At 39.7% G+C, this 12,499-nt stretch overlaps 1 protein-coding gene across 2 annotated transcripts in view; it reads right to left on the bottom strand.

The window, feature by feature from the left end:
• LOC116383219 (CUB and sushi domain-containing protein 1) overlaps nt 1–10,803 on the bottom strand; it is a 280,770-nt gene extending 269,967 nt beyond the window's left edge. For both annotated transcript variants that reach the window (XM_031846879.1, XM_031846880.1), the window contains exon 1: nt 10,542–10,803. In XM_031846879.1, coding sequence (XP_031702739.1) covers nt 10,542–10,786 — 245 coding nt within the window. In that variant the 5' untranslated portion in view covers nt 10,787–10,803. The remainder of the gene's footprint in view (nt 1–10,541) is intronic.
• Nucleotides 10,804–12,499: the final 1,696 nt, after the last annotated feature.

Below are 12,499 nucleotides of genomic sequence, written 5' to 3'. Positions count from 1 at the left end.
TGTGTGTGTGTGTGTGTGTGTGTGTGTGTGTGTGTGTGTGTGTGTGTTCAAAAGATGTTATCTAGATGTGTGTTTCGTATTGAGAGTTGTGAAGATTATTTTTTCAAATGTTATCCATCAGCAGTATATTCATTGTTACTGGGACAATACTTGTTTGATTCTGTTCTGACTGCGCTACTGAGAAATCTATACAAACATCTCAACTAGCAGCTGCAGCAATAGCCAGGAACCTTTGTGTAAACATATGACATATGTAGTAAATAAAATATATATTGAAAAATATTAAACCGACTCAATTAAGAAAAAATACATTCTTTGGATAAATTTAGCTCACATTAGCTCCTTGATTAAGTATTATTCCTTTTTTGTTTTTGTCATTTACATTATGAAGCCAATCATTTTAGAAGCAAGGATTACATTTTTGAGCAGAAACTATCAGCACAACCATCATGTACATTTATGAGATCTTCTGAGATTTTCTTGACATTATAAACCTCCCCCTTTCCTCACTGCCATTATTATTCAAGCTAAAGTAAATTAATAAATACATACACCATTAGTGGCTTGAGAAAGCCAAAACATGAGCAAGCGAAACTGAGAGGAGAAGAGCACAGAAGAGGGTGAGGAAGAGTAGAAGGGAGAGCAGAGAAGGAAAGGTTTGACAGCTGAATAAATGGACCAGTAAGTTAAAGTTTGTGACCAATGATGCAAACATTTATGAAAACTGGTGGTAGTGTGTGTGTGTGTTCACGGTTTTAATTTTGTTACGAAGGCTGAATCCACGCTCTGCTGCCGCACTGGAGACTGCACTTACCAGACATTCTGAACGTGGGATTTCCTGATCCTGCCTCCACTCGCTTCACTGGGAGGAAATCCCGCAGCATGCAATCCTTTTACATCAGTGGCTCAGCTGCACCGTCTGGAGTTGTCCGTCATTATTGAAAACAATTCAGTCAATGACAGAACATTTTCCATTAACTCAATCTCTGGTTCTTACTATAGAAGGTAGCTGACCTCTTTCCCTCTCACATTACACACATGCACAAATGCTAAACAAACATTTTCATAAAATTATGTTTCGTTGATGAAAATGCCTATACATGCATGTTTTTGCTTTAGCAATACAACAGCCCTACATCTTTAAGCGCAACTTTGAGGTTGACCATCCCAACATGTACCTAAGAAATATCCATATATATTTATTCTTGATTTTTTTTGGATCAGCCATAAGAGGTCAGGTACAACAATAATAGAGATGGACCCAGGAGTGGACCAGGGAAAACCTCTAAGTACACCTTGTGGTTTGAGCAGATCCTGTGGCAGACTGGCAGCTGGTTTGGTTAGTGACTAGCGTTGACTAACGTTTGCTACATGCTCTTCACCATTAAATTAGCAATTACTGGTTGCATTGAAAAAAACATTTCACGTATTCCTTCCAGCTGAATTTCTGCTGGTCTATGACAAATATACCCACTGGCACCGGTAGAAGCAGAGGCTGCAGATGAGGACAGACGTGTCCTTTAGCTGTTAATGTTCCAAAAATAATTTTATTATTTTAATTAGTATGCAATTTAGTCTTGGCCTCATCTCACGGTTTAAATGCCATTTCAGTTACTTTTTTTAGCATGAAGAGAGTGGAATACCACAGTGAAAGGACCACTTCTACGATACAAAGGTACAGACACGTGTATTACTGTTGATTAGAACGTAATACTTAATTCGCATTTGCAAAACATCTATTCACAACTAAAACAGATCCTTGACTTTGAGACTTAAGAAAGTTGATTCCGAAACTAAAACTCAACTGATATTAAGTTTAGGTTTAGTATATTAAAGCAGCTCTGCCCATGCTCTTATTCAGGTTACCATGAGGGTAAGTCTATCTATATCTATAAATCCTATAATACAATAATCCCATCATATATGTGAATACTGCAATCACAATTTCCCTTAAAGCCAAGTGGAGCAATGTAATGTAGAAAGTAAAGAGGGTGTCTGGGAGTAAGCTATAAGGAGCAAAGACCAATGGCACAAACAAATACATATTAATAAAAACTCTGGTCCTCAAGATGGGATGAGCACCACTTCAGTGCAGCTAAGGTGTTTCTACGGAATAGAGGTGTAGAAGAAGATAGTAGAGGTAATGAAGTATTTATTCAAGTCTATCTTAGCCACACGCCAATAATGTTATTGAGAGAGTTATTTTTCCTTGTAAACATTTGTCATTTCCATACTGGCAGTGAAGTGATACCAAAACACACCGATGACAGACACCAATTCAGGAGACGAGGGACAAAAAAACACAGCCCTCATTATGTGTGTTTTGCAGTCTAGGTTAGTCTTTTTAGGACGATATTCCTTCCTTGCTAAGCCAGATGCCTTTGGACAATCAGCTGCAGTATTCAGGCAACCAGATGCAATGCAGTAAAACAGCTTTGTGTTAAGAATGCATTGTATTGAAAGGTGTTTCTAAGCTTCGGTCTCCCCGCACTGACATAAGGGATACAATGCTTACTAGTGAATTATGAAGCAAAGTCTGACAGTGCACAATAAACCAATTTCTCTGGTCACCACAACAAGTGCCCCATTCATTGTGATGGAAAAGCAATTACTTTTTATTTGTAAATTTCATGAATAGTTGAAAATGTTTATTGGCCACAAATATTTCCTCGAACTGGAAATATCCAAATCAGTTCCTCTTTTGATGCCATGTCCTTTATCACTGTATTAGATGTCTAACCTATATGATTTGTGCAACCTTTAAATTCCCTTAGATATAAGGGAATATATATTGCCATATGCCAGGTATTATATTCTGGGAGTTTAGATTTGTTGATATTATTCATTTAGGAAGCAGTGTGATGTATATATTACAGTATATTATAGCACAAAAGCCTGTATGGAGGATATACAAATGTTTCCCCAAAAGTATAAGTCCACATTGTTTTAAGTCTGTCAACACCTAAATGATTGGGTACCCAGTGAAACAGGTTTTATAAAGGCAGGAATGTATTTCAAAGTTTATCTGAAGCTGAGGCTTCAGCAGTCTGAGTTAATCAAGTCAAGTGGATAGACTCCAACTGTCTTTTTTGTGCAGAAATCTCTCTTTGTGTTTCCTGGAATTTTGAACAACATTGATATCAACATGATTTGTCTAACTCAAGAGCACTGAAGAAGGTGGAATGAATAAAGCAAGCAAAACCTGTTTCAACATTCATACGGGCACCTGACTGTTGATTAAAGACACAATTCTGAACCCATCCATCTGATATTGGCCCCAGCAGAGTTCCCTAAAAACATTTAGCTAAATAGTAGTTCATATTAGGCAATAGTCCTGCCACAGTAGTCAGTGTTACCAGTCTTACACAGTGTTCTGGCATACACCGATTATACTTGCCCATCCTCCTCACCCACGTTTCCCTTTTAAAATAATAAAATAAAAGTCATTTATTTCCTTTTTGCGCATCAGCAGCCGCATCCATTAAAGAAAATAATTGTTATTTGTAAAATACGACGAGTGTTATCAATACATATATTATCAATACATATATTATTGGATGATGGATGCTACAATTGACTGAAAGTGTCTGCTCCGCACAGAGTCGCAGCACAGAGTAGAAGAGGTCAGATTTCATGGACGGGATGAGATAGAGTTGACAAGATGATGGCGGAGGATTTTGTGTCAAAGCGAAAAGTAAAAGTGCCTCTTTAGAAATATTTCTAACTGAAACCCAATGCTAATATGTCAACCTGATCATGTTAATGAGCTAATCTGGGAACTTTTGGTATGATGATGCTATGTAGACAGTCAGTGTGCGCGGAGCAGCGGTGCCAGATGTAAACCTGCGGCCCCTCAGCAAACGTTTACCCCTAAAGGCCAGACGCAAAGCCATCCAATGTTAAAGATCAAAGTAAGTTCTCTACAGATATTGATATTCAGTGTAATCTGTATCACAGGTGTTGTCACAAGTTTATTAACTAGTGGGAAAATGTCCTCACCTTGGACTCTTTATTAGATAAGTTTAGGCATTACAGTCAAAACAGCACAAAACCTTCTCAGGGTAACTGTGCATTTGTATTTTAAAGCCCCTATGTCTAAGGAAATAGAGAAAATGTGTGGTAACAACATAGACATCCAAGTTGAAATGAAAATACACAGATGTGGGTATTTGGTGTGGATGTATTTGAACTGATGGAGGCCTGAGGTGAGCAGAAATGTTTGCATCCTGTTCAAAATACATATGATGGCATGAAGTTTGTGATCTTCTGAGGAACTGATTCATTTGCTGGGGTGTAGATCACTTAAGAGTAAAAAAGCTCCCTACATCCAAAAAAAAAAAAACACTCAACTTGGTCCAAGTGCAGCTTGACAAACCACTTCTGCAAACGCCTCATGTGCAGCAGCTAAAGTGGCTAGATGGTGAGCTGCTGACACAGGACCCCCAGGGTACATGAGAGTAAGAATGTCAATGGTTTGCCCCGCTGTACCCTCTGACCTGACTCCATAACGTCTCTCCATCTGGCTCTGAGAAACTTGAAGTAAGATAAAATACAACAGTACCTAAAATAAAATATAAATTTTATATTTAGTAGAAGGGAAGACTGGTTTAAGTGTGGATCAGATTCAAGAAGGTTTGGTAAATTCTAAATGTCATTGGCAACAAATCATGCAAATTAAATACAACACGTTGTTTGTCCTTGCCTCTAGAAGGGCAGAAGTGTTTTCCGATCTGATGCCCCTAAAAATGTATCTTCTTTACGATGTGACAACGCTATGGTTAATGGTGCAAGATTCGAAAATGGGAACATTTGAATGACTTTTCAACAGCTCTCAACATGTTGACGGCAACTGGTGGCTCATAGCTAACGATGCTATCAGCACTAACAGTGCAAACTACGGCAAAAGTCCAGACAGAGCTACCTCAGTGGGTGGGTGTTATCAGCTGTAGAGCAGTGCAGAGCGGCGGCTGTGAGCTTGCCAGTGGAACACGCTCTCATGCACGAACATGCCTTAAAAAGCACACATAGCTATGTCAACAAAGCAAGGACAAGATCGGATATCAACCCACACAGAGGGAGAGCGACTTCATTCTCTGCTCAGGTAGAAATAACCCCACCATGTCTCTACATAGCAAATAGTTTAAATCAGAAGAGCAGAAGTTTAAATTCAGCTCCTTCATGTTTTGGTTAGGTTAAGTGGAGGTTTTGGTACAGATCATGGATTAAAAGAATAACATTGTAAAGGTTCGAGGAACATCGTGGTTTGGGTTAACATGACTACTTTGCTTTAGTCGGGGGAAGTCTCGCTGTCACGGTTACAATAATAAACACATAACTAAGGTTCGGGAATGATCTTGTTCACGCATAAAAAAGACTGGCGGTTGGAAATGGGAAACAAACAGCTGACTACCTGGTTAAGGTCTGGTGTTTTGACGACAGCTGATGTCAGCCTCATTTCCATATTCAACTGCCTGACAGCCCCACCCAATGACCAGCATCACCCCATACAGAGATCTTTGTAGTTTACCGCCACCATACCGATCAGCGGGGCTGGGGATTGTAAGAAAAGATCAACAGCGGCCAGCAATTTCCGCCACAGAAAATGAAAAAATTCACATTTCTAACCTCTGACAATAAAACTTCTCAAATTCATACACAAGAGTTCAGCAGCAGGATACAAAGTTCCTTTTAATCACCACATCCCCGACTAACATGTCACATTCCCAGTGACACCTGGATGTGACAAAGGCTCAGACAGTCTTAAATGGTAGAGGATTTAAAAAGTCTTTTAGACAGTGAATATGACAAACTGTACAAATTGTATTAAGCATGTGTTAGAAAGAGAACTAGGACACTTTACAGAAGCCAGACATTACATCAGAGACAGCCAATACACCAATAACTGCAATAAATATTATGATACTCGTGATACTAAAAGGCAAGTCCATCTTTTGAGTCTCCCTCACTAACAACCTGTAGGCTTGAGTGACGCCTGTAAAAAGTTTTATGTTTCTTGTTCAATGACGAATAAATAATAAAAAATCCCTTGGGAACTTTTCAAACCCCTTCTATATTTTCAATATGGGCAGTATGTGCAAAACAGTTTGGTCAAAGTACGGTGCATCTCAACTCACCACTTCAACAAACTGTGACTAAGGGAATGTGGACTTTCACTACTGTCTTTCTTGAACACTGTAAACCACTGGCAAAGAGCAGGCAGTGGTTCCTGTATGAGAGAAGCTTTTCCATTTCAGAAATAAATATTTTTACACTGTTGACATCTGTCATCAGAGAGAGTGGGATGAAGTGGAGTTACCACTGCTGATGCAGCGCTGCGGCTGGTGAGAAGAGGCCACAGATGCCGGATCAGCCCTTCTTCTACATATGAGATTGCAGCATTCCCCACACATCAGGTCAGAGGGCAGTTGGAGGGATGGCTGTGAGAGAAAGATATATCCTGCCTCTTCTGTGCTCCTCTTTGTGAACAAAGAGAGAGCAGTCAGCTCCTCTTGGCTCCATCCCACTGTTCATGTGGGCAGCCTGATGGGTTCATATCAGCAAGTCTTGCACCATTCAGCCAGAAGCTGAGAGGAGGAGAGTGTGTTAGGTCAACCGACTGACCACTGCCCTCGTAGGGCTCAGACAGAGAAAAGGCAGAAGCTGGATAATTGGAATCAGCTCTCACATTTATGTAAAAATATAACTTGCACTCTAACAAGCAAAGGGGGGATGGTAATAGCTACCAGGAAGCCTTACAATCTGGACTGAAGGTTTGCCCACAGTGACACACACCAGGCCAGACCTGAGGGCACAGAAGAAGGCCGACCAGTGTTCTCATTTCAGCACTATGCTGCCTGTCATGCTGCATGTCCACACCATTCAGAGAAGTGCTTCCATCAACAGAGGAGCTGAGCCGAGTACAGAATGAGACCGCAACTCCTAGCTTAGTCACTTGCTCTAAATGACATTGGGAATAGGTTCACTGTTAGCGCTCATTGACTGTACTTAAGGGCAGAAGCTCTAGTCTAGAAGAAACTAATGCACCACTCCTCTACAGAACTTGTACATCTGAGGGCTTGCAGCGGAAAAAAATACTTTAAATACACCTGGTATGCTTGGGTGGCTAGCCGGTAATGCGGGTGCCAAATATCTCCAGGGCTAATTAACACCAGAGGCAAATCCGACAAGCTGGCAAAGGGTTGCAGCTGACACCTCACTTACTACTGCAGTTATCTACATCAACCATTTTATAAAAACAAATTGATGAATTGTCCTAAAATAAGCAGCAATAAACTGCATTCAACATTTCAAACAGACTGCAGCGTCGCTGGATTTTCAATGAATGCAGCGGAAGCAAATGCTTTATCCTGTCCGCTCGACTGCGCTGTGTTGTGGCCTCTCTGCTCTGCCTGTATGTGTGTGAGTGTGTACCCCGCTCTGGGTCAAACAGACCTGCAGCCCTTTAAAGATCCATGACACAGACAGAGAGCAGAAGACAGAGAGATGGAGACAGCAATGTGAGTCGGTCGCTACGATTTGATAAAGTCCAAACCTTACCTGAGCACTGTTATTGGCTGGGGGCTTCCCACCCACTGCCCAAAGCTGACACCCAAATGAACACAGCAAAATATGGAGGAAAGAGAAAATAGTAGCAGAGGGCAGGGTCTCTGCAGATACAGACACTGCAACACACTTGTAGTTGATCATAAGTGATGATTCAGAGGGATTGATCGTGACATGAAATTTGAAGGACTAGTGCTTTTAAAGCTATCTTTCGTTATGCTGTCTTCAAGTGTAAAAAATCAAGTAGACATCCTGTAGAACACAAAGCTAAACCAAGGAATCCTGGTGAGAAGATAAACCTGTTTTTAAGAGAATCTTTTTTGTTTTAGTTAAACTAAACTGCATGGCTGATCCTAAACTGATCACAGCAGAGGCAGTGAGTTGAATAAGGATGGATTTTGACAAGTAAAAGAAAGAAAGAAAAGGGAAAAAAGACAGAAAGAGAGAAAGATGATTTAATAAAATGAGTGTTGAAGAAATGAAGTATAAAAAAAATCAATTGTGGTTTATAATATATTGGGGAATTTCACATTTGTTTTCACATTTCAGATATCGTATCACTTTCTCTTCATTTGTTTTAGTATACTTAATAGCTTTTCAAGGTCATTTCACAGACACATTCTGACATTTTGGAAATAAACATTGTAAAGGACGAGTACAGTGAAGAATAACATAAGCCCAAACTAAACGTATTGACCCTAATGGCTCGTGTGGATCTAAAACACAAGCTGAATGATGCGGGTGAGCTCAAGCTCCCCAAAGAGCTGTTATAATAACCTACACTAAATACGTATGACAAGCATCATGCTGAACAGATCAGGGTGGTAATTCAGAGTTGAGTTTTGGGATTTAATTTGACAAAAAAAAAAGGTTGTATGTATTCACACATCAAAGTAATTGTTGAGTAAATGTCAAGAGACAAAGGAGGCTTGTGTGCCACAAACAAACGCTTCTCATCACAACTAACAGTCTCAAACACTTGGAAATGTGAATTTCCCAGAGCCACGATAATCTAAATCCTCTTTCATACTTCTATTAAGAAATGATGTACATATGACTGATGAAAAGCACATGGTTCATTTATGAATATAGAGTACACTTTAATACAGTGTTTCAAGATGGAATACTGGACTTACCTCTACGTTGATTTAGCTCACATAATGATATTTACAATGAACTGTCTTTACTGCAGCCTTGGCTTTGCAAAGCAGCAAACGAGAGACATAACGAAGGCTTAAAGATGGCATACTTGCTTTAGGTGTCCACACAAACTCACCGCTAAGTACACTCTGCAGTCTCCACTATTCTCCTCTAGCCAGTAGAAAATAAAAGTGTTCTATTCAAACGCTGACACATAATACAGCTACATCACGTTTTCAAAGAAAAACCCACAGTTATCCATAACTGCACCACCAACCTCAAACACTACTTGGTGCATTCCCAGCTCGTCCCTCCTACACACAAGCCGAGCACTATGAATAAGCTTCGCACAGTTTGCCAGCTCTGTAGATGCTGTTCTATCTGCCCCCTTTTTGCAAAATTACAGTCCTACAACTCACCAAATACTGGTGCTGCCAATCATTCAATGACTTATATTTCCCTGCACATTTTTGTTGATAAACAAATAAGAGATTTAAAGATTTAAATGACCCACTAAATAGATTAGCTACAGTTTAACCGCAAACTGACGATGTCAGGTTTTCAACATCTAAAGAATGTGTGACTACCCCACATTTGCCTTATGTTTTTGAGTTCAACAGTGTTGAAGTCACAATTAAAATCTATTTTTTTTGAGAAAAAAAAAAAAGAAATTCTCTGGTGCCAGCTTCTCAAATGAATAAATGATTTGTGGTTTTGTTAGTCTATACAATTATTAAGTGAATCTCTTTAGATTCGGGACAGTTTGTCGCAAAAACCAAGACGTTTGAGGACGTCACTTTGGGCTTTAAAAAACTCAATATCTCTTATGTCATACTAGTTAGTAGCTGTTATTAATGCCGTCAAAGTTTTGGAATTTGTGAACAAATCCTGAATTGTAAAAGATATGTTTCTTTTTCCCTCCAACCTATACAGATTATAGTATAGGCTTTACTTTATCTACTTTCTTTCCTGCTCTTCCTCGTTGTTCTTATGTCATTTACGCTCCTCGATATGATCACATATTTTAACAGCCTTAACCTGAGAGAGAGAACTCAGTTTGAAATGCATAGCCTATAATGCATGCAATAAAGAAACCCATTTCTGTTCTGCCTCGCTCCATCTTCAGATTAATCTTTTACAAAGAAGTTAAATCTTTACCCTTTGCAGCAAAGTATATTTTAGCCTTTTCATTATATTTGCCATAGCCTTTAGGAGGGCCTTTATTTCTTCCCACTGTTCTGTAACACATAGGTACAATGGAACAAGCCCGGCATGCTGGTTCACAGGCCCACATGGTTTATCAGAAGCCCCTGTAGCCTAAATTAAACTGTTGAACTTTCCTTGATAAGCTCAAGGCCATGCAAAGAAATTTAGTTAATTTCTGTTGAAGAAAAGACTAACAGCCTGTATATTCCAGTGTATTGTGTTATAGATTACGTTTTTAATCCCCTGGTTTTCCCAACCGTTGCTATGTCAAAGTTCATGCTTTGTTGAATCTCAATGTATTTGTCAAACTTCTTTGGTCCCCGGGAAAAAAGAGAAAACCATGCACGAAAACTGGTGTCCTTTTTTTAAACTACTTCTGCATATGAAATGCTTATAAAAAAACACAAATTAAGGCCGACACGTGTCATTCCGCAACTAGGGAGGAACAAGCATTCAACGTTGGTGTCCCAATGTCAGGTTTCTGTTCAGCGGAGGTAGATGGTGCTGGAGAAGAGGGACGGCTATACTCAAACTGTGACAGTCAGAGAGGTTTGAAGTGAAAGAGGAAAGAGGGAGAACAACAGAGGAGCAGGAGAGAAGATCACACTGTAAATGAAAGAATCATTTCTAACCTCAGTTTTAAGTTGCCAGGTGATGGTTGTCCATCGTAAACTGATACAATATCAAAGTCTTCCTCCAGAGCCAGCGTGACGAAGGTTAGCTGGATTCGGTTCCTCTCCCCTGTTATTATCAGCCATGTACAGTTGGCGTAGTTGGGATAGCCGTGGGGGAAACCCGGCGACTCTATGGTGCCATTCAGTCCTTGGACTACACCACCACAAGATTCAGCTGGAAGAGAGAGACGAGACAAAATCATATTAGATTATCCGGATCTCAAATCTGCCTCCTGCATCACATAATATCATTTCGGTTGGATGTAAAACCATGCTTTGCAGTCCTGCCTTGCATACTTCAGATTTCAAAGGTACAGCTGTTTGTCTTGAACGTTTGTCAAGACAGAGAATGTATAGATAAAAGTTAATCATACATGTTTTATCATATATCCTCCAACATCTTTACAAATAATTTAATAGGTTGTGTTTTATATAATTCACTGTGCCACGCCAAGTGTTACAGTGTAACAAGCACCTGTCCTCACATGCAACTCCAACACAATGCAACACATGCCTCACAGCCTCGCATGACACCAGCGCATATGGCATGTGAAACTGTCATGCAGAGCCTGAATAGGAGTACATACAGTTCTGTATATTATTTAGATGTAAGTGCTGCGATCTATACTGATCTCTGAGCAGAAATAACATCCCATGACACACGCACCTCTACACACTTAAACATACACAGAATACTGTATGGTGGTGTTTTAACAGCTTATGTACCATGTGATCACATCGCTCACTCATTAATAATCCAAAGACAATACACACTGCAGGTTTTAGGGTTAGGGGGTTCGGGTCACATTGAACATAGAGTTTACATGTATATATCTTTAACATTAACTGCATGGACATGCACATGCACGCATACAAACGAAGCCAGCTCATATGCAGCTACTTGTGTTTTGAGGGCAAAAACGTGTTTTTCAAAAATGCTGCCCATCACTGTATGAAATGGCTGAAATGATCTAATGTATCACACATAATATTAGTTTCTTCAAAATATGGTCTGCTAGAAGGTTAAAGTTTGATTATTATTATGGAACTAAAACCTTATGTAAATTGATTTTAAAGTTAGAGAAACCTCATTGCCATAGAGGAAAAATGTCTCAGCTGACACTATGATGAGGTGGGATATGACCCGATGTAGAGTACAACTGCTTGATCTCTCTTCCACCACCTTTATGCTGTTTGAGCAGTATGTTTGGATCTCGACATTTCCGCTGGGTGTCAGTTGCTGCTGAATACTTGTATATGCATGTATGGCCATACTTCACAGGAGACATACGTAGTTGCACACACCCATACACATAAGAAAAGACTATATACAGCTGGCTACTGTAGGTTTTGAAGAATTCATGAACAGCTGTTAACTGTCTGTGTTGAGCGAGAGACAAAAAAACTGTAAATTAGTAATAAAGCAGCTCTTAAAGCTGCCAAAAGCTAGGCTAATGTGTAACAAATCTGGTCAAAGCTATACATGTAACTGCCGCAACTGCAACAAACCAGAGCCAGAACTCAACAAAGGCAGAGCAAAACGTAAAGCAGCTAAAGTAAGATGAGTGAGAAAGATGAACACGAGCTAGAGTAGAACAACACTGACCACATGAAGAAGCCTGTGAAAGCTAACCAATGTAGCTTACATTGAAGAAAGAAAAAACAAACGGGAAACAAAAAGTATTGTATGAAAAAAGTACAGCACCATGTAAAAGCCAGAACTGCAAACAAAATAATAATAAAAACAATTAAAAAAAAATCAAGGTTGAAGGTACCACCCCTATGGCATACTACATGCATGTCTCAACCTTCTGTGCATCTACTCCTCTCCTCATTTACAAACTCTCCTTGCACTTCTTCCCTCCATCTTTCATCTTCTGCTACTCTCTCCTCGAGAAACACTTTATACAGTTTAC

The sequence above is a fragment of the Anarrhichthys ocellatus genome, unplaced genomic scaffold (assembly GCF_004355925.1).
Source record: "Anarrhichthys ocellatus isolate YVR2014 unplaced genomic scaffold, GSC_Weel_1.0 scaffold6, whole genome shotgun sequence".
NCBI classification, from domain to species: domain Eukaryota; kingdom Metazoa; phylum Chordata; class Actinopteri; order Perciformes; family Anarhichadidae; genus Anarrhichthys; species Anarrhichthys ocellatus.
This window is presented reverse-complemented; position numbering and strand designations above follow the sequence as displayed.